Source organism: Pipistrellus hanaki (genome assembly GCF_964339955.1).
Source record: "Pipistrellus hanaki genome assembly, chromosome: 11".
Lineage (NCBI taxonomy): Eukaryota > Metazoa > Chordata > Mammalia > Chiroptera > Vespertilionidae > Pipistrellus > Pipistrellus hanaki.
This window is the reverse complement of record NC_140513.1, coordinates 68,558,120-68,580,953: the sequence shown is the minus strand read 5'-3', so window position 1 is coordinate 68,580,953 and position 22,834 is coordinate 68,558,120. Positions and strand designations below refer to the sequence as shown.

Below are 22,834 nucleotides of genomic sequence, written 5' to 3'. Positions count from 1 at the left end.
CTTCACTGTGGGCTAGCTATTTGCCAAAATAGAGCTAAACAGAAGTCACAGAAAACTGAGAAGATCTACATCACTGCGGAAGATTGTATTAAAAAGATAACATAGGCATATATTTTGATTAAAATGTGCACATGTAAATGCATTGCATTATCTTTATTGGTAGAGTTTGGGTTGTGAGGAGAAACAGTTGAGAGTGGATTTGCTAATACCATCTGTAATAATAAAAGTGTAACATGCAAACTGACTGAATGGCTGAACAGTGGAACTACGGGACCACCTTCTGGATGAAGCTTGAGCTGCGAGGGCTGAGATCCTTACACAAATTTCATACACCAGGCCTCTAGTCTATATAAATAAAAGCCTAAGTAACCAGCTTACTGTTCAGTAGCTATGATGTGCAATGACCACCAGGGGGCAGATGCTAAACACAGGAGCTGCCCAGCTCTGGTGACCTGGCAGTTATGCACCCGGAACCCGAACTGGAACCGGAGAGGAGGGAGCCAGATTCCAGGGTGCGTTACCCAAGAACCACCCTCTTGTAATCCAGGTCCCCCTGGGGGATGCCGGAGAGCCAGTTTCGGCCCGATCCCTGTAGGCCAGGCTGAGGGACCCCACCAGTGGGCCTCTAGTAATAAATATCATTCATTACTCAGCAGTTTTAAATCAATTAAGTGAATATACAAAACCATTTACAAAATAAAAGATACTGTTTAAATTCATATAGAACAAATCTTACCTGTGCAAAAAACTTTCTTTTGCTATTTGAATTTGTAGTGTTCCACCTTTCCATTTTGTGTTATTTAAAACAGACATACCTATAGAGTAAAGAATTATTATCCAATTACATCACAATGCAAAAATACATTTCAGAATGTGCCTCTTCTAATTATTTAATACCAAGAAAAGTAGACTTGTTAATCATGAAGAGATACAGAGAAAACAGAACAAGAAATTTTATTGTTATCTTTTTTTCTTTTCTGAGCCACACTGGCCAGGCCCCAACCCACTTTTAATTCTTTATTAAGACAAGTTGTTTCTGAAATTTGGGGTCTGATTCCTGGTAATTTTTTTAAAATCACGCAAATAAAAGTTAATGCCTTAAAAAAGAAAAAAATTCACAAGAGCATATTTTAAGGCTGATACTTTCAAGGGTACGATCTATCTACCTTTATACAACAATGAGCAATCAACCTCAGCTAATAAATTTTTCGAAACGGTAACAGAAGACTGACCACAAAATTGGTCTTTACCATCCAATGCCACGAAGCCTTATAAACTTTCCAGGTTCCTGGAAAGTTTTTATTTATTTTTTATTTTTTAACAGAGAAGAGGGGAGAGGGCTAGAGAGTTAGAAACATCAATCAGCTGCCTTGTGCATACTTTCTATTGGGTATGTGCCTGCAATCAAGGTAAATGCCCTTGACTGGAATAGAATCTGGGACCCTTGAGTCTGCAGGCCAATGCTCTATCCACTGAGCCAAACCGGTTAGGACTCCCCAATACTTTCTTAAGAGCTACAGTCTCCCTACAAAGCCCTTGATGGGAAGTCACACTGGGCTTCCAAGCTCAGTCACCATTCAGCTCCCATGTGCGCAGCCCTGGTACGGGGCTCCACCAGGCTGTGATCCTGAGCTACAAACACACCTGAAGATCAGGTCCCCCATGAGCTGACTGGAGAGCCCTCAGAGAACAAGCAGTGAAAGGGCTTGGATCCTGGTGTCACCTAGACCACTTGCTAGTACAGCCCTTACATTCCCTACCTCCCAGTGTGACTGGAAGATACGAATAAAGGCAAATGTGTAAACTATAAAGCAACACTTGTTTGCTATTTGTTTATAAAGTAATGCCAGAACTCTCTGGTGAATGAGTGACATTTCTTTACTTCCCACACTAAAACTATAAAATGTCAATGCAATTTTCCCAAGGTGAACCACAGGACACTGGAGTTATGTAGCTCCCCACTTTCATTTTTCACTTCATGCTAGTTACCTCTGTGTAACTTCCAAACAAATTAGCTGCAAGTGTCTGAACTATGCTATGCCCTAATAGTTGCTTTTTCTAAATATTTGCTATCAGATTCCTTAATATTAACCACTAACAGAGGGAAGACTATATTGGTAGATACTATTTTAAATACTAAGATTCTATTCAATTTAATCTTTGCAGCAAATTACAAGGCAAACAATATCTTTACTATACATTGGATAAGCAAACGGGAGCTTAGAAGTTTAAATAACATGCCACAGGTTACATGTCAAAGCTGCTGTGTTCTTAACCACGACTCGTCAAGGGTCATGGAACAGTAACCGATTAACAACAAGAACCTGACTATTCAGCTTCCAAATGACGAGAATTCATCACAGCATCAGTGGCAACATGGATTATCATCCTTTTCTTCTTCAATGAAGAACAGTTTTACTAAATTTCTCTCTCTCCATATGTTTTTTTAAATTAACTTTTCAAAGCGAGAGAGGAAGGGAGAGGTATAAAGAAATCGAAAAATCAATGAGAAACATAATCTATTGCCTGTCTCCTGTATGCCCCCCACAACCCGGGCATGTCTCTGACCAGGAAATGAACCTGTGACCTCCTGGTTGATAGTCAATCACTGAGCCGCACTAGCTGGGTGTGTGTGAGTGTTTTTAATATACACTAAACTTCTTGATAGAGATTCTATAATTTCAAGAATACAGTCTTACAAGGGCATACACTAAGCCAGCCTCTCCTAATAGCATTTCAATACAAGAAAATAATCTCCCTAAGAAATGAACTCACAAGGAAAGGGGTGAGGGGTATGGCATAGTGGGATAAGTATAACAGGCAATTTCTATGAAAGTTTTGTTTCTTGCCCAAAATACTTTAGAATACCATTGCTGAGCAATACCAGTAGCAATGTGCTACCACAGGTCTGCTGATGTCAAATGGTACGAAACTAAACCTGCTGATTTACAGGATGCTGGAATTCTCTTGATCATAGCTGTCCCTCTGGATGACTTAAAAATTGGCTGTTAAGATTTAGAGCGAAGTTATTCCAAGTTACACAGACATAAACTGGCAAGTCATATGGAATATCTTACATTTTCTCAGGTCTGATTCTGCTACTCTGATGTTGATATATGCAAAGACTTTCTGTGGGTTTCCTAAAAAACAGAAAAATATATTTATTTAAACTCTTATCCAGGAAACAATATAAGTGATTACATTTATAAATTTTAAAAAATGAACTCTTGGAAACAGTTCAAAGAAAAAAACTTGTTTATTTTTCACTGGACTCAAAGATTGAAATTTTCTAAGTATGATTATTAAAATATTAAAAAAAAACAAAAAAATGTCAAATGGTCAGGTGATTATGTTATGATGTTATGTTGTTATATGATTTTATGTTAGTGACATTCTTCTTAATAGGACATTTATTGAGTATTAGAATTTTAGCTCTAAAAACTGAAAATTACAGATTTCAGAAATCAGGTGTTTTAGAATGTAGAATATTTTTGAACTCAGGAATGTAATTCTGGGCAAGTTCCACATCATGAATTACATCTCCAGGCATGGCCTGGAGCACAATGATATACAGGTGCTGACATTAACCCCTGCGGTTCCTTTATTTTGTGTTAACTTGAGGTAGACCTGCCTTTACCCACGAAATACCATAAACTTACCTTGGTCATCTTTCCGAGTGATGATCTCCACATCAGAAACTTCTCCAAATCTGCTGAACTGGTTTTGCAGGTCCACCTCAGAAATGCTCTGACCGAGACCACCCACAAAAAGGCGCTTTGTTTCTCGGTTGGTTTTCATAAAGGCTGGGGTACACTCTGTGTTCTGGTAGGGAAAATAATTTGAGTTCTTTCCATTAGTTCTTCTCAAAACAACAAAAACAACCCAAACTCACCTTGAACCTTTGATGCCAAATTGGTTGCCTAAACTCTCACTATTATATTGTTCCTAAATTTTATCCCTGAGATTCTGGCCAAACCCTACACCCACTTTCTCCATGAACCCACTTTGGACCAGGACCTCTGCACAGACACAGGCACGGAGAGATGCTTTCCCAAAATGAGCACCGAAGTGTGCTCCACCCCTGTTACTTATCCACCTAGTCAGGCATTTTGCTTTCATTCATTTATACCTTCCTTTATTCACTTGGACGAAAGCTGACAGAAATGAGGTGTGGCGAGTCAACATGCTAAAGGATATAAGAGACAGCTACTGTCACAAGAGATGACTGTTCAGGCGAAGAGAGCAACGATACCATAGCTAATACAGGCTTGTTCTGTTTTTGTTTTTTTTTTTTTTAACTTAAGTATGTGTCAGCTTTGTATGGCATAGTTTACATTCATCTCGTTTTTCAGATGAGCAGGAGAGATTAAATCACTTTCCCAATTAATTCGGAGAATTAATGAAGCCAGAATTATATACCAGGTCTAATTCCAGAACCTGTAATGCATAATTACACTAGGAAGGTTGCAGTGTTTGAAGGACTCGGGAAAACTCTCGGAGGTACTAGGCTGAGGCCCCTGTGGGACCTCTAACCCCGGTAGCACCCGGGGCGCGGCGCCACACTCGCCTCTCCCCCGGGGCTGACACACCCTCCCACGGGCCCCCAAGCGGCCCAGAACCAACCTAGAGCTCGTGATCCCGGCGGGAGGCACGACCTCCGTCTTCCTGGGGGACTCCCTGCGCCACCCTGCGCACCCAGGCTTTTTGCCCTGAAGACCCAAGACCCAAGAGAAGGGAAAGTGCAAGCAAAACGGCCGGGTCTCTTCCACGGCCAGACCCACTCCTACCGCGTGGTGCCCACCGCCGGCCCGCGGAGTCCCGGGCTCCCAGTCACGTGTTCCACGAGGCGGCGCCGCTATTCCTTCCTCCCCGCCCGCCCGCCCGCCCCCCAGGGTTCCGGCCCTCTCCGCTCCCGCCGCCGGGGAGCCCGCCGCGCCGCCGCCGCCCGCCCTCGCCGCCCTCAGAGCTCTGCAGTCGTAGTCACACGCTTCTCACCTAGGGGTGGCCGCCTCTGTTTACCGCGCCTGGAGCAGCTGCGGGCGGAAGTGAGGGCGGAAGGGTAGTAACGGGACGCTCCCTTTCACAGCGTCCGGAAGCTACTCCTCAGTGACGCGCCACCTGGTTGCTCCCAACTCCGCCGGCGCGGGTGGGGGGCAGCTCGGTCCTGGGGCTTCGGGTTGGAGCTAACCTACCCTCTCCAAGCCTGGGCACCGCCGGGAGCAGCGGCTGCCGCGATCGCGGGCGCCCGAGCGGCCGAGCCCGCGTGCCAGCGCGGGCGTCCCGTCGGCGCCGCGCACGCGCTCTCGCCACCCCCCTGCGGGCGCCCGGGTGGTCCGCGCCCGGAGCGCGCGAGGCTTGAATCGCCGGGCGAGGCGCGGGCCCGGCGGGCTGCTTCCCGGGAGCGCCGCGCCATGGACGCGGAGCAGGCCGAGGTCCGCGTGTTGGAAGCCGAGGTCCAGGCCCTGAAACGGGCGTTGGAGGAGCTGCCGGCGCCCGCAGCGGCCACGGCCCGAGTGCGGTACGTGGCCCTCCTCAGGCCCCGTGGGCGGGCGGAGCGTGTCCTCTCGGGGTGCGCACCTCCCGCCGCCGTGCCCGGCACCGAACGCGGGCGGGACGCCGAGTGCCGGCGGGGCCGCTCCGGGAGCCGGGGCGGCGGAGGGGAAGGCGGGAGGCCGCCTGGGTCCGCAGCCCCGGGGGCGGGGGCGCTGTGTGTCGCGGAGGGGGCGTTCCCTGGCGCGGCCTGGAGGACAGACCGAGTGCCAGTCCTTCCTTCCCGCGTCATCCGTTTCGGTCCCTGACACTTGGCAGAAGCAGACGCTGTCCGGAACCCGGCCTTGAAGTTCGGAACTGAGTGCTGCCCGAGGTCTCAGAGGAAGCCTGGCGCCAGGCTGGATGGCGGCCCCAGAGGCGCTGCTGAGGGCGCAGGGAGAGCGCTGTGCGCTGTGAACTGTGTGAGCCCATCGTCTCCAACGGCACGCTGCTTGGAAGCAGAAACTACCTTCATGTTTTCAGTCGAGACTGTTTGACACGGTGCAGAGAACGAGGTTCTCCCGAGCTGACTGGACAAGAACACAGGGAGGAGCTGGCAGCTGACGTTTGCATGCATGTTGGGATCCTGAAGGCAGAGGAAGCGGTGGATGGTGGGAGGGAGAGGGAAGCAGGCCTGGGGAACAAGCGCGCCCCTACACACACACACACACACACACACGCACGCACGCACGCACGCACGCACGCGCTGCAGGCACTACAGGTGTCCACAGGTGGGAAGTAATGGCATTACTCGGAGTTGGATAGAAATACAGATGTTGGCCTCCCCGACCTGTGTCAGAATCTGCTCTTTATAACAAGACCGCGCACTATTCTATGCACACTTGAAAGTTTGAGAAGTGCCAGGTCATTCTGTGGAGGAAAATAATTTCTCTATTGTCCACAGGATGTTACTGTTGACCAGGATAGCATGCGGACTGGGCCTCCTCAGGGTGTCAAGTTGGGGAAGTCAGAAGAGTCCATGTGAACTTTGATTTAATGTGAACTTTCTTTTCACTTTGGTGGAGAAGGAAGATTGGTATCTGAAGATTTGGGATCAAAGTTTTTGGTGTATGTGCTTTTTATTTTCATTCCAGTTATAAAGTAAAGAGAAGCCAATTTTTTTACATTCCAAAAGTTAATATTCATATTAAAAACTATGGAATCCAGCATGAAAACTTGTATGGTAAGTCTACCTGCTTCATGAATATAAAGCAATATGTTTGCCAAATTCTGATGTTATAGTATTAGCAACATTCCAAACCACTGAACAGAAGCTGCAGGGGCCTGGAGGGCTGACCTGGGAGAGGAGAGGGTTAGATGCCATTGCTATGGCGCAGAGAGGAAGAGGGAGCGATGAGAACAGTGATGAGAGGTCAGCCAGGTGCTCTCTCACATTTTCTGCAGTGTAAGGTTTCCCACCACTATAAAAACCTCTGATATACACTAAATTTTGAGCTGTGGGTACAGGCTCTTGCCCATGCTATAAATTTGTAAGGTTTCTCTTCAGAATGAAGACTCATTACAGTAATACAAGACTGGCTTTAAAGGCTTTTCTACATTTTTCACATTCATAAGGCTTCTTCCCAGTCAGAATTCTGTGATGTTCAGTAAGTTCTCATTGCTGGCCAAGGACTTATGACAATCATATCTGTAATATTTCTCTCAAGTGTGAACTTCCTGCTGTACAGTTTGGCAGGAACACTGATTAAAGGCTTTGTTACTTTTTCTACATTTATAAGGCTCCTCTCCAGTATGACCTCTCTGGTGTGTGCAGGAAGGTTGAGGAGTGGCCAACTCATGTGGCTTCCCTTCAGAGTTCTGATGATCAGTCAAGTTTGAGGTCTTGCAAAAGGCTTTGCCACATTCTCTTCATTCATGAGGATTCTCTCTAGTGTGAGTTATCTAAAGAAAAGTAAGGCCTGTGGAATGCAGGAAGGCTTTGCCACATTCTCTTATTTATAGGGCTTCTCTCAGTCTGAATTCTCTGTTGATGAGTTAGGGTTGATAATGCACCAAAGTGTGAGTGTGTGTATGTGTTATTTTAGTGTGAAATATCATAATTTTTACCATCTTAACCATTTTTAAGTGTACAGGTCAGTGATACATACATTCATAATGTTGTGCAGTTGTCACCACGATCCATCTCTGTAATTTTTCATCTTGTAAAACTGAAACTCTACACCCATCTTTATATATAAAAAGCAGCCACCAGAAAACTATAACATCCCTAACTGGTTTGGCTGAGTGGATAGAGTGTTGGCCTTCAGACTAAAAAGTCCCACGTTCGATTCCAGTCAAGGGCACGTACCTTGGTTGTGGGCACATTCCCCAGTAGGAGGTGTGCAGGAGGCAGCTAATTAATGTTTCTCATCAATGTTTTTTTTTTTTTTTTTAATATTGTTTAAAGTATTACATGTAGTAGTACATATATCTTCTTTTTCCCCCCATTGACCTTTCCCCAGCCTCCCCTACCCTCTGTTGCATGCCCTCATCTCACTCCCCCAGTGCATTCTGTCCATAGGTTGTGCTTACATGCATTCATACAAGTCCCTGGGTTGATCTCTTCCCTACTCCACCCCTCAACATTCCCCAGCCTTCTCTGTTTGGTGCTTTATTGCCTCTATCTTTTCATCAGGTTATAATGTTGTTTATTTTCCATAAATAAGTGAGATCATGTGGTATTTTTCTTTCATTGCCTGGCTTATTTCACTTAGCTTAATGTTCTCCAGGTCCATTCATGCTGCTGCAAATGGTAAAAGTTTCTTCTTTTTAATAGCAGCGTAATATTCCGTTGTGTAGATGTACCATCGTTTTCTAATCCACTCATCTGCTGATGGACATTTAGGCTGTTTCTAAATCTTAGCTATGGTGAATTGTGCTGATATGAACATAGGGTGCATATATCCTTTCTGATTGGTGTTGCTAGTTTCTTGGGATATATTCCTGGGTCAGATGGGCATTCCATTTTTAGTTTTTGGGATAACTCCATACTGTTTTCCACAGTGACTGCACCAGTCTGCATTCCCACCAGCAGTGCACAAGGGTTCCTTTTCTCCGAATTCTTGCCAGCACATATCCTTTGTTGATGATAGCCATTCTGACAGGTGTGAGATGGTACTATATTGTTTTGGTTTGCATCTCTCAGATATTTAGTGACTTTGAGCATGTTTTCATATGTCTCTTGGCCTTCCTTCTGTCTTTTGAAAAGATTCTATTTAGGTCTGTTGCCCATTTTTTCATTGGATCATTTATCTTCCTTTTATTAAGTTGTATAAGCTGCCTGTAGATGTTAGAGATTAAACTTTTATCAGTGATAACATTTGCAAATATGTTCTCCCATACAATGGGCTTTCTTGTTGTTTTGTTGATAGTTTCTTTTGCTGTGCAAAAGCTTTTTATTTTCATGTGGTCCCATTTGTTTATTTTCTCTTTAATTTCCATTGCCCTAGGAGTGGTATCGCTGAAGAAATTGCTTCAGCATATGACTGAGATTTCTCTGCCTGTGGATTCCTCTACCGTGTTTCCCCGAAAATAAAACATCCTCTGAAAATAAGACCTACTTACAGATTTTCTTCTGAGTGAAATATAAGGCATCCCCCCGAAAATAAGGCTCTGTCTCAGAATGAAAATTAATTTACCGTAAACTGGTCACTAGGGCCGCCCCGACTGGAGTCTAGCAACCAATGATGTTACTCGGAGTCCTGGCATCACTGCTGTGTGGAGGCGGAGGGGAGGTCTGAGTGAGTGGTGAGCGCGGGGCAGGAGAGAGGAGGAGACTTTCTTAGATGCGTCTAGAAGAACAGGAGGATTAGAGCTGATGGGACGCGGTGAAGGTGGTGAGTGCTGGTCTGTCTATGGTGACACTACCTAATGCTCGCGGCTGCCCTTATGATGACTGAAGGTTCTCAGTCAGTGGCAGACCCTGCTCCAGCCCAGATCCAGGCCCCAGCAAGCCCAGTGACAGTCCCCAGGCAGGCCCCAGGGGGTAAATGTCTGATAAAGGGGTAGGGGGGATGTCTGGTGAAGGTGTTCAGTGGCACGGGGAGGAGGGGGGGGGGGTTGTCACAAAATGACACAGGAGGATCAAAAGGGGTTACTAAAATGGTAATGCCCCTCTGATTCTCCTGTGCCATTTTGATTCTCCCTTCTGATCCCCCCTGTGTCATTTTAAGTGATCCCCCTCCCCCCACCTTGATACCCCAATTCCTTTTTTTTACCCCTAGAAATGAGCTCAAAAAGAAAAAGCTACTCTGTGAAGTACAAGAAAGGAATTGTGGAAGACTCTTGGGGCCAAAATCTTACTGCTTTCTGCAAAGAGAAGATGTTGAGTATCCGATTGGTCTGAAAATGGCGAGCAGAGTATGGTAATGTCATTGAACAAGTGGACAAGGGAAATGCTAAAAAGTGCAAGTGTGGATCAGGTCAGCAGCCATTATTTTCTGAGCTGGAAGACCTGATCTGTGAATGGGTTGTTGACAGGAGAGTAAAGGCTTTGGTTGTGAATAGGGCTCAGATTCAAGAATTTGCCCTTGCAATGGCACCACAGTTTGACATAGCCCCCGAAGACTTCAAAGCATCACAACACTGGCTGGATAATTTCCTTCAGCTAAGTGAACTGTCTTTAAGAAGATCTACCGGTACAACATTGTTTAGGTTGGAAGATACTCAAGTTATTAAGCGAGCACTTGCATTCAAGTCCTTTATTGATGATGCTGACTTCTCTAAATACAATCTTTCCAACATGATTGCTGTGGATGAAACTGTAGTGTTTATGGGCCAATCATCTCAAGCAACAATTGAACAGCGGGGTGCCTCCTTAGAATACATTCCCTCCACTGCTTACGAAAGTGCACGTGTTTCCTGTATTTTGGCAATTCGTCTGGATGGCACTAAAATCCCACCTTTAATCATTTCTAAGGGCAAGAAGGGAAAGATTGAACATGTTTTGGGTGATTTTATTCTTGAAACTGAAAAAGCCTGGGCCACACAAGCAGTTATAAGGAAGTGGGTCGATTTAATGCTGCCGCTTGTTATGCGAGAGAGCCAAGGAGGTCTGCTAGTCTGGGATGCAGCCAGCACTCACCGTGCTAAAGACATGAAGACATTTCTTCACGAAAGAAAAATAGATCAGATAATGATTCCCGCAGGAATGACGGCCCATCTCCACACTCTTGATATTGCAATAAACAAGCCATTCAAAGACAATTTGCGCATGGAAATTAATGACTACATTGAAAATAGAATGGAGAGAAATCAGCGTGGAAACTTTGTGAAACCTAAACTGCAAGAAGTTGTGACTTGGGTGAAGAGTTCATGGGAGAAAATCACTGACAGTTGCATTGCAAATGCTCTGTGAGCAGGCTACCTTGACAAGAAGTACTCATTTCAAGACAGCGCTATTGCTAAACATGAGAGATTTGGTTCACTGATTCTGAAAGAAATGGAGTCACAAGAAATTCACCAGGAAATTCAGGAATTGGATTGTTATGATGATGTTCCAGAAGTTGATGACATGATTGTCATTGAATAAATGAGTAAATTCTTGATACTGTAGGATTCACAGTTTGTCTGGTTTGTGTTGACAACTACCATACTACCATACCATATATAGGTAATAAATTCCCTTTATTTTCATTTAACAATAAATGTGTACCGTATTCTTCTTCATGGAAAAATAAGACATTCCCTGAAAATAAGACCTAGCGCATCTTTGGGAGCAAAAATTAATATAAGACACTGTCTTATTTTCGGCGACAGAGGGTAGCTATCCTTTAATTGATTACAGTATTAGAAATACCTTAACATTTCTTTCATAGTTTGCTGTGACATTATTTGGTACTAGAGGCTCAGTGCATGAAGTTCATGCATGGGGGATGGGGAGAAGGGTCCCTCAGCCCAGTCTGCACCCTCTTCCAATCTGGGACTGCTGGCTCCTAACCACTTGCCTGCCAGCCTGCCTGCTCACCCCTAACAACTCGCCTGCCTGCCTCATCACCCTTAACTACTTGCCTGCTCGATCATTTCTAACTGCCTTTTCCTGCCTGCCTGATCACCCCTAATCACTTGCCTGCCTGCCTGATTGCCCCTAACCAATCACCTGCCTTCTTGATCGCCCCTAACCATCTCTGCCTTGGCTTTGTCTGGAAGGATGTCCGGAAAGTCAGTTGACTCTCTTGTCTAATTAGCATATTATGCTTTTATTATTATAGATTAATTTGGCAGCAATTCATCATTTATATATGAAGATTGCCACCTTTTTCATTAGCTTTCTATATTTAAAGTAACTTTTTTCATCAATCAGTGATGGCAAGTACAAAAGAGCATTTGACAGTCTCTCAGAATATATTTGTTAATATTTCAAATTATAATTAAAGTAACATTTAAAAAAGTCACTACAGACTTTGTACAAGTTTTTGGCCGAGACCGGTTTGGCTCAGTGGTAGATGAGAACATTATAAACATTTTGTCCTAAATAAACATTTTGATTCTGTAAAATACTCCTGTGATACTTTTTTACAGTTGCTTCAAATATGTAGAAATATGGTAAAATAATTTAGTTAGGTTTATTTTATGTTGTGATTGAAGGTGTCAGTGTCAATGAGCCATGTTGGTTTTGAGTTGCTTTTAATGGGAAGAGAATAAGAAACACAAAATGGGAGTAGTTTGAAGAACTTTGTATGTATTAGATGGTTTCTTCTTTGGAGTAATTATTTCCAATATTTGCTTTTTTAGAAAACCATTTCCAGAAATATACCAATCAGATTCTGAAGGATGGGAAACTTCAAAAGATCTAAGAAGTAATCTTGGAAATTTAGAATCAGAACTTCTATTTCTAAATACGCTTACTGGTATAAATATCAGAAAGTACTCCAAGAAGACAGAGAACTTAGTGAGCGCTGAGCTGACAGAAAAGCGTAAGTGTTAATTTTAATCTAGAAGTGGTGTTGAAGCTTTTCTTGTTATGCATAGGAATTGGGTGGGGTGTCGTTGAATTAATTTGAATGTGTGGTTGTGGTAAAGCTGTTTTGTAGGGTGTCTTGCATATGACAGTGTACATAATACTCTTACAAGCTGCCTGAGAGAGATATTAAAGGAAACACGATGAAAGGATAAATATTTAAGCAGCTTAATAGTCAAGTAGCAGAGATAAGTGATTGTAAGAACATCACCACCACGCTGACCCGAAAGATGCTTCATCTAGTACTGTACTCCTAGTGAACATAGTCTTTGGCCAAGATAAAAGTAGCAGCTGGACTTTTTACTCAAGAGAGTTTTTCTGGTCTCAATAAGTTTTATTGCCAAGGATCTGTGATGCACTAACAGGAAAGGGGAAGCTATTGGATGTCAGGACCTTTGAACAAAGTAGCATTCCCTAAAGAAAGAATCACTTTTGGAAATGTTTCCTGACTTCCATCAAAATAACCCTCAAGACTGGGAAGGAGGGAGGGTGACTCTCAGATCGCCTTGGGAAGATTGAGTTGCATGTGGAAGTGAGTGAAGGAATTTAGACACTTCAGGTTCTTGGAACGAAGAGATGGAATGCAGAGGATGGAGAGTGATGTCAGGTCAGGTGTCAGACTTATTAGCACAAAAGTCTCAGTCTTCTTATTTTGAGCCCCACGTTCACCTCCATCTATTGATGTACTTTATGCTGCCGATTCAGAATGTCTTTCCTGGTATTATGTGCATAGATGGATTTGATTCTAAGGTTTCCCCATTGCTGGCTGAGGTTTTAGTTTTCCTAGGTCTGCCACTTCAGTTCTTTTCCATGTGATATTAGCTCATCCATATGATTTTTAGTTTCTAAAATTAAGTTCCTCTCATCTCTTTCTCTTTCTCCCTGTGGAATTGTGCCATTCAAAAAATACCGTTATTAGCAAATCTAGATGTTGATAAACTCAGAATAGTGGTTATTTCTTGGGTGAGGGTAGAATACAGCCTGGGAAAGAGCATGAGGTAATTTCATGGGGTTCTTTAAAATTGATGTATCTTGACTCAGTACTGGTTACATGGAAATTTCTATTCTTTACCTTAATTTTTTGGTATAATTGAGAGCTAGAAAGTGTAAGTTGATTTAATTCTGTTTCACACAAAAGAAATCAATTTGGTGCAGATTATTCTAGATATTTTCAATGCAAATACTAACACATACTTCACACCATATAACTACATGGATATTTGAAGAAAATTGTTATTTGCAAATAAAATATTTGCTTTTCTGTTTAGGTATAAAGAAAGTTCTGCAAAGACACAAATTATCAGGAAATTGCCACATGATTACATTTCAAGTTGAATTTCAGATTCTGGAAGTCCAGGTAAACGAAAGATTATCTTGTGATAATGGAGATTCTATTGCTATGAAATAAAACGCCCTCTCCCTTAGCCTCCAGCAGTGGCTGAACTGAAGAGCAGTTCATGAACCAGGATCCCCTTGTTGCATAATTGTGCAAAGTGGTACCACTTCAAAAAATTTTAAAGTATAAACACAGTACCTGCATGGGGAGGGCTGTTGCTGGGGGATTGGTACATTATTGGAAGGCAGGTTGCAAGAGGCTCCTGGGCTCCCAGTGCAAACCCTGAGGTGCTGGGAGCAGTCCTGGGGTGCCTCCAGTAGTTTGTTGATATGCTAGCCATTTGTAAGCTTTTATCTATATTTCTGCTTAACAAATTTCCCCAAAATTTAATGGCTTAAAGCAACAACAAAAAGAAAGCACAGCTGAAACTGGTTTGGCTCAGTGGATAGAGTGTCAGTCTGGAGACTGAGGGTCCCAGGTTCGATTCCGGTCAAGGGCATGTACCTTGGTTGTAGGCACATCCCCAGTGGGGGTGTGTGCAGGAGGCAGCTGGTCGATGTTTCTCTCTCATCAATGTTTCTAGCTCTCTGTCCCTCTCCCTTCCTCTCTGTGAAAAATCAATAAAATATATTAAAAAAGAAAGAAAGAAAGAAAGAAAGCACATTTATCATATCACTCGTTTCATGTGGGTCAGGAATTTGGGGGCAGCTCAGCTGGGTGAACTTGCTTAGGGCCTCTCATGAAGTTATGGTCATCTGGGACCACAGCTACCCAAACATCACTCTGGGCTGGAGGTTAGACTCAAAGGTAGTTCATGGCTATGCCAGTAAGTTGTACTGGACTGCTGAGATACAGCACAGGAGGAAGATACTTTTGACTAAGATTTTCACATAAAATTGGGAAGCAACCAAAACCGGTTTGGCTCAGTGGATAGAGCGTTGGTCTGCAGACTGAAAGGTCCCAGGTTCGATTCCTGACAAGGGCATGTACAGTGGTTGTGGGCACATCCCCGGCAGGGGGTGTTCAGGAGGCAGCTGGTCAATGTTTCTCTCTCATTGACGTTTCTAGCTCTCTATCCCTCTTCCTTCCTCTCTGTGGAAAATCAATAAAATATATTTAAAAAAAATTGGGAAGCAGGCAGAATGGTAATGTACAACACATGGCAAGGGTGGAGTGGAAGAATAAGGCTCTGTTTGACACCTTCAAAGGCAGGCTCTCAGAGAGTGGGATCTAGGCATTATTTTGTGAACTAACTGGGATGGGATTCATGCTTTGATAGCAAAAATCTCTTTCAACCTGTTGGTTTTCTAGCGGGGCCTAGCAAGAGATTATGTATAAGAGGACAGGAGCAAGGAGGACAGGAAGGCTGCCTTGGCTTCAGCACATCAGATCACCAAAGTGGGTACGGACTAGTCTACACCAGGTCCTAAGTCCTATGGGCAGGATGCTTACTTGCATTTATGGCCATGTGCTAGGATTCCTCATCCTTGTTCTCAGCCTTAAAAAAAAAAACCCAAGTTGTCCTTTTTTATATGGGACAGAGGTGGATGTCTGTAATCAGGACCCTGTCTCCTTAGGAACTAGTCAAGATTGCCTGGGCCTGGTTATCTGGACTGGAGGAGTTGCTTCTTCTTTTTTTTTTTAAAATAAATCTTATTGTTCATACTATTGCAAATGTTCCTCATTTTTCCCCCTCTTTTGCTCCCCTTCACAAGGTTCCCACCCCACCCTCTGCCCTTACCCCACCCCCCATTGTCCTCATCCATAGGTGCACAGTTTATGTTCAGTCTCTTCCCGCACCTCCCACTCTACTTTTCCCAAGAATCGTCAGTTCACTCCCCTTCCATACCTCTGATTCTGTTATATTCAACAGTTAATATTGTTCATCAGGTTTTTTAATTCTCTTGGTTTTTAGATTCACTTGTTGATAGTTACGTATTTGTTGTTCATTCATAATTTTTATCTTTATTTTCTTCCTCTTCCTAAAGAACCCCCTTCAGCAATTCATATAATTCTGGTTTGGCGGTGATGAACTCCTTTAGCTTTTTTTTATTTGTGAAGCTCTTTATCTGGCCTTCAATTCTGAGTGATAGCTTTCCTGGGTAGAGTATTTTTGGCTGTAGGTTCTTGCTATTCATCACCTTGAATATTTCTTGCCATTCCTGTCTGGCCTGCATGGTTTCGGTTGAGAAATCAGCTGACAATCATATGAGTGCTCCTTTATAGGTAATTACCTGCTTTGTGCTTGCTGCTTTTAATATTCTCTCTTTGTCTTTTGCTCTTGGAATTTTAATTATGATGTATCTTGGTGTGGTCTTCTTTGGATTCCTTTTGTTTGGGGTTCTGTGTGCTTCCTGGACTTGTAAGTCTAATTCTTTCACCAGGTGGGGGAAGTTTTCTGTCACTATTTCTTTCAATATGTTTTCGGTATCTTGCTCTCTCTCTTCTGGGACCCCCATAATTCTGATGTTGGTTCGCTTGCAGTTAGGGGCGATCAGGCAGGCAGGTGAGCGATTGGGAACCAGCGATCCCAGATTGCGAGAGGGATGTCTGACTGCTGGCAGTTGGACATCCGCCAAGGGGTCCCTGATTAGAGAGGGTGCAAGCTGGGCTGAGGAAACTCTCATCCCTGGCCACGAATTTTGTGTACCGGACCACTAGTATAATTATAAGTTAAGTGTATCTTTAGAAATACATTTCTAGTAGAATGCTAGGTCAAAGAGATGTACATATAAATTCTGATGGATAGTGCCTTCTAAAATGTTTTTACCTTTTTACATGTTAAGCAGATTTTTAGAGTTGAGACTGACAAATAAACAAACAATGGTGAAGACACAGCTACCTTCTGAGTACTAAAACATTTATTTTAAACAAAATTTCCACTAGATGGAGATGTTTAGCTAACAGAAAATTTAAATAATTTTTGTCCTCTAGAATGTTGTTATAATAAAACTAGAGGCCCAATGCATGAATTTTGTGCAAGAGTAAGCCTTCCTCCCCTGGCTGCTGGCACCGCCTTCCCTCTAGCCGAGGGAAAATTAAATTAAATTAGAATTTTAATTAAAATTCTATATTACAAGGTTTCAAACAAAAGGTACCTGATGACATTTGTGAATGAAAGAAAACACTGAAATCCAATATAGGCCACCATAAGAACAGACATAAATCTTGCAGAGTTGCCAAAACCGGTTTGGCTCAGTGGTAGAGCGTTGGTCTGTGGACTGAAAGGTCCCGGGTTTGATTCCGTTCAAGGGCATGTACCTTGGTTGCGGGCACATCCCCGGTAGGGGGTGTGCAAGAGGCAACTGGTCGATGTTTCTCTCTCATCGACGTTTCTAGCTCTCTATCTCTCTCCCTTCCTCTCTGTAAAAAAATCAATAAAATATATTTAAAAAAAAATCTTGCAGAGTTAACAGGACCCTTTTTTTGAATTTATATACCCAAATTCTTTGTATTTTTTTATTTTATATTTTAATCTTCACCTGAGGATATTTCTCATTGATTTTTAGAGACAGAAGGAAAGAGGGGGAGAAACATTTATGTCAGAGAGACACATCAGTTGGTTGCTTCCTGCACACACCTTGACCAGGACCTGGGATGGAGCCCTCAACTGAGATACTTGCCCTTGACGTAACCCAGGACTCTTCAGTCTGTAGGCTGACGCTCTATTCACTGAGCCAAACCAGTTAGGGTTCTTTTTTTTTTTTTTTTTAACCCTCACTAGAGAATATGTTTATTGATTTAAAAGAGAGAGGAAAGGAGAGAAAGAGAGAGAAATATCAATGTGAGAGAAACATTGACTGGTTGTCTCTCGTATGTAGCCCTGATCAGGGATTGAACCCGAAAGCTAGGAATGTGCCCCAACTAGGAATATATGCTACAACTGAGCAACTGGCCAGGGCATACCCACAATTCTCAGGTTGTAGGGAAGAATGAGAACTTGGGACTGAAGTTAAATGCACCTTGGTAGAAGTGAAATGTGCTGCTGAGACTCAGACACTGTTTGAAGTAGCTTATTGGCTGCTACCTTTCCTGTTTACCAACTGGGGAGGATTGACCTAGTTAGCTGTAGGACAGACCAGAGAGAGATAGGAAAAGAGTATCTTGAAGTCAGCTTTTTAGTGGCTGAACAGAATCAAGACCTTTCCCCCCGCAACCCCGCCACCAAAAAAAATAAAAATAAAAAAAAAATAGAGGGGCCAGTAAATCCTACACTTTCTGCTGTCAGGATTATTTGTCTTTCCTGATGTGTGAAAGCCCAAATCTACACACCCACACACACTCCAACAACAAATATGTGCATCTCTGGGATTTATTTTTTCTTTTGTGTAACAGATCCATTGAGATATAATACACATGCTATATAATTCATCCATTTAAAGAATACATTCTATAGTTTTTAGCATGTTCAAAGAGTTGTATAACCATCAGTACATCAATTTTAGGAAATTATCACCTGAAAAAGAAACTCTGTACTTCGTAATGTCCCTCAATTCCTCTCCTTCTGCCTAGACCTAAGCATCAACTAATTTGTTTTCTATCTTTATGGAACTGCTTATCCAGATATTTCTTATAAATGGAATAATAGGTGGTCTTATTTGATTGGCTTCTTTAACTTAACCTAATGTTTTCAAGGTTCATTCATGTAGTAGCATGTATCCTTACTTCATTCTGTTTTTTTTTTGTTTGGTTTTTATTTTTTTATTTTATTTTATTTTATTGATTTTGTACAGAGAGGAAGGGAGAGAGATAGAGAGTTAGAAATGTCGATGAGAGAGAAACATCGACCAGCTGCTTCCTGCACACCCCCTACCGAGGATGTGCCTGCAACCCAGGTACATGCCCTTGACCGGAATCGAACCTGGGACCTTTCAGTCCGCAGACCGACGCTCTACCACTGAGCCAAACCGGGTTTGGCTCATTCTGTTTTTGGATGAATAATATTCCAGTGTGAGGATATTTGAGGATATCTCATATTTTGTTTACTCATTTATCAGTTGATGGATATTTGTGTTGGTCTCACCTTTCAGCTGTTATGAATAATGTTGCTGTAAACATTTATGTACAAGTTTTTAAGTAGACATATTTTCAGTTTTCTTGGATATACACTGAGTGGCCAGATTATTTTGATCTCTGAATGCATAATAACCTGGTCACTCAGTGTATATCCATATAATAAAAGGCTAATATGCAAATTGTCCCTTCAACCAGGAATTTGACCAGCAGTCAAGCCGGCCAACCGCCCATGTCCCCTCCCCCTGGCCAGGCTGGCTGGACCTCACCCATGCATTAATTCATGCACCAGGCCTCTAGCACACACACACACACACACACACACACACACACACACACTGAGTGGCCAGATTATTATGATTTAAAAAAAATATATATTTTATTGATTTTTCACAGAGAGGAAGGGAGAGGAATAGAAAGCTAGAAACATCGATGAGAGAGAAACATCTGCCAGCTGCCTCCTGAACACCCCCCCCACTGAGGATGTGCCCGCAACCAATGTACATGCCCTTGACCAGAATCGAACCTGGGACCTCTCAGTCTGAAGACTGACGCTCTATCCACTGAGCCAAACCGGTTTTGGCCGGATTATTATGATTTCTGAACTCATAATAATCTGGCCACTCAATGTGTATCTAGGAGGAAAATTACTAGGTCAAATTGAACTATCAGATAACGACTAGTAATGTTGAGTATTGTTTTATATGCTATTGGCCATTTATATATCCTCTTTGAAGAAATGTCTGTTGAGATCCTTTGCTCAGTTTTTAATTGAATTGTGTTTTTATTACTGAGTTGTAAGAGTTCTTCTGAAGTATGTTTTTTATTAGATACTGGAAGCGCGGTGCACAAAATTCATGCATGCATGGAGGGATGGGGTGGTGGTGTCCCTCAGCCCAGCATGCACCCTCTGCAATCTGGGACATCCCTCTCATAATCCAGGACTGCTGGCTCCCAACTACTCACCTGAGTGCCTTCCTGATTGCCCCTAACCACTTCTGCCTGCCAGCCTTATTGGTGTCTAACTGCTCCCCTGCCAGCCTGTTTGCTCCCAACTTCCATCTTCTGCCATCCTGGTCACCCCTAACTGCCCTCCCCTGCAGGATTAATCGCCTCTAACTGCCAGCCTTGCAGGCCTGGTCCCTCTCAACTGCCCTCCCTTACAGGCCTGGTGCCTCCCAACTACCCTCCCCTGCTTGCCTGATCACTCACAACTGCCCTCCCTTGCAGGCCTGGTCCCTCCCAACTGCCCTCCCCTGCTGGCCATCTTGTGGTGGCCATCTGTGTCCAATTGGGGGCAGGATCTTTGACCACATGGGGACAGCCATCTTATTTGTTGGTGTGATGGTCAATCTGCATATTACTCTTTTATTAGATAGGATTATGATAGAGACCCACAGATAGCCTAATTCAACTATAGCTGACCATAATAATTTTCACTCTGCTCTGAAGTAGCTAAGAAACTGAACGAAGCGTATAAACCATCAATATTCATTTCTCTAGCAGCTCAAAATATAAAGAAACAAGTCAGATAATAATACCCAGACAAAGAGTCAAGAAATATCCACCAACTCTGTTACTCAGAAAATTTCTAGACCTACTCCTATTACTAAATGGGAATTACAGAGTTTAAAGCACAAAGAGGGTGCAGAGTTCTTTCATCATCATTTAGGGCCTATGCAAGAATACTACCATGAAGAAAATCAATAAGAAAATGGAGATAAATTCACTTTGGAAAAATGGATCCAGGAAATACAAGAACATGCTATATAAAATTGCTCTGACTCTCAAATGAAAGCATTTAAAGAAAAATGAATAAGATTAATAGAGAGCTGAGAGAAAGAAAAGGAGAGAGGGAAAGAAGGAAAGAAGGAAGGAAAGAGGGGTGGGAGGGAGGAAAAGAGGAAGGGAGAAAGGGAGAAAGGGAGAGTAGGATGGATATAATGATTATAGTGCTTCAAACTATATTAGAAGTAGCCAGGAGTAGAACTTGGAGTATAGGCTTGAGAAAAATCGCCCATGAGAGCAAGTGAAAAGAAGAAAAATCTGGAAGATAGACAGTCAAAAGTCAATAAATGATTTTTTCAAAAACAAGAATAGAAATTTAAAAAAAAGGGAACAAATTTTAGGAAAATATATAATAAGAGAAAGTTTAGTAGCGTGAAGAAGAAAACCTTAATTTGCAGTTCATTTTATGTGAGTTTATTTAGCAATCCCCATTATTGAATATTGGGTTGCTTTTTGCTTTTTGTAATAAATAGTCAGAAGGCTTTGTCTTCATTTCTTATTATTTGAGGATAGATTCTTCAGAGTGAGATTATTGAGACAGAGGCTGTGAAAATTTGAATATTACAAGTTATGCATTGTCCAAAAGATTTTACAGAAAAAATGTTATCCCCTTGTTTTAATTTACACTTATTTTAGTAGTAGTGAGAGTGAACGTGGTTTTTCATGTGAATTGTCTTTTACCTTCTAGTTTTTAGTTAATGTGCTTTGCATTTTTCTTTTTGGTTTTCCTATCTGTTGTGTGTATGGTAAAAGTTTTCTTCAATTTGTTGCTTTTCTGTTAGAAAATTATTTTTATATGCCAAAATCGGTTTGGCTCAGTGCATAGAGCGTCGGCCTGCAGACTGAAAGGTCCCAGATTCGATTCCGATTGGGAGCATGTACCTTGGTTGCGGGCACATCCCCAGTAGCGGGTGTGCAGGAGGCAGCTGATTGGTGATTCTCTCACCGATGTTTCTAGCTCTCTATCCCTCTTTCTCTCTGTTAAAAATCAATAAAATATATTAAAAAAATAGAAAATTATTTTTATACAGGTATTTTGAATATTTTACCTAATTTATTTACTTTTTTGTGGTTAGGTCTTCCTTGCTGAGTACCAGTTAAATAAATATTTTCTCCTAGTATTTTATGTTTCACATTTAAGTAAATAATTCATTTATAGCTTTTTTTTTTTTTTTTTTTTTTTTTACAAGTAGGCAATATTTTCAGAAATTTTGTAGATTACCTTTTCCTATTAGGTGGCAACCTTACATTTGTCATAAATTTTAAAATTATCTTTGTCTTTTTATTTTATTTAAAAGTTGACTGTGTTCTGATATATTAACTTTTCTTAAATTTTAGAACAAGGACAATTTATCTTCCGTTATTACTGACCTCAACATAATAATGGAGTCCACTGCATATTCAGAATTAAGTGAATTTGTATCTAGGTAAGATAATTTACAATTTTTTTTTTTAGGGACTGTTTTCACTCTATAGTTTTGAGTTTACATTTTCTCCCTTCTTGTTAAATAAATATCAAAATATATCTGAAAGTGATATCATTTTTATGGGTTATATTTAAGCCTATATTCTTTATATTTATTATTCTTTCATTCAATAAAATTTTATTATGCATTTACTCTGTGCTAGGCATTAAAATTAAATTCTGAGTAAAACTAAATGTAAGTCTTAATCCTCATGGAATTTGTAGCCTAGTGGAAAAGTTGAGTATTAAGTAGTCACAGAAATAAATCTAAAATTGTATCCATGCTAAATGTTATAAAGAAGAATTGCATAGTGCTGTATCATGAATTTAACTTCCAGGGAGAACATGGCATGATTTTCTGAAACTTGAGCTGACATCTGAAAACTGAATAGGCATAAACAGAATAGCTTGTGTATAGGCATTGGATTAGGAGGGACCATGGCATCTGTGAGCAGCTGGCAGGAGGCCCAAGTGGTTAGAGAAGGGAAGGCAAGGGATTGTGGTATAAGATGAAGCTTTTAAAGTAATGGAGTTGGTGTAGGAAGTTTCATCACAAGTCCCACCCAATGTGAAAAATGATTTCAGAGAAAAGGAGAGAGAGAAACATCAATGATGAAAGAGAGTCATTGACCAGCTGTCTCCTGCACACTTCCCACTGGGGATAGGGCCCACACCTGGGCATGTGCCCCTGCTCGGAATTGAACCTGGGACCCTTCATTTAGCAGGCCGACCCTTCATTTAGCTC

The 22,834-nt window shown here is 42.2% G+C and overlaps 2 protein-coding genes across 6 annotated transcripts in view; one reads left to right on the top strand and one right to left on the bottom strand.

The window, feature by feature from the left end:
* Positions 1–5,072, bottom strand: part of NOL8 (nucleolar protein 8) — a 36,890-nt gene extending 31,818 nt beyond the window's left edge. The window contains exons 1-4 of one of the 3 annotated variants that reach the window (XM_084899006.1): positions 4,987–5,072; positions 3,660–3,815; positions 3,078–3,140; positions 737–815 (exon numbers count right to left, since the gene is read on the bottom strand). In XM_084899006.1, the coding sequence (XP_084755132.1) occupies positions 737–815; positions 3,078–3,140; positions 3,660–3,798 (281 nt within the window). In that variant the 5' untranslated portion in view covers positions 3,799–3,815; positions 4,987–5,072. Of the gene's footprint in view, positions 1–736; positions 816–3,077; positions 3,141–3,659; positions 3,823–4,787; positions 4,858–4,986 lie in introns of those variants that run through there. The other 2 variants (XM_084899007.1, XM_084899008.1) reach the window with 2 other exon arrangements.
* A 316-nt stretch (positions 5,073–5,388) lies between these two features.
* Positions 5,389–22,834, top strand: part of CENPP (centromere protein P) — a 191,546-nt gene continuing 174,100 nt past the window's right edge. Inside the window, exons 1-4 of one of the 3 annotated variants that reach the window (XM_084899044.1) lie at positions 5,389–5,518; positions 12,262–12,443; positions 13,756–13,844; positions 21,963–22,051. In XM_084899044.1, the coding sequence (XP_084755170.1) occupies positions 5,412–5,518; positions 12,262–12,443; positions 13,756–13,844; positions 21,963–22,051 (467 nt within the window). In that variant the 5' untranslated portion in view covers positions 5,389–5,411. The remainder of the gene's footprint in view (positions 5,519–12,261; positions 12,444–13,755; positions 13,845–21,962; positions 22,052–22,834) is intronic. The other 2 variants (XM_084899045.1, XM_084899046.1) reach the window with 2 other exon arrangements.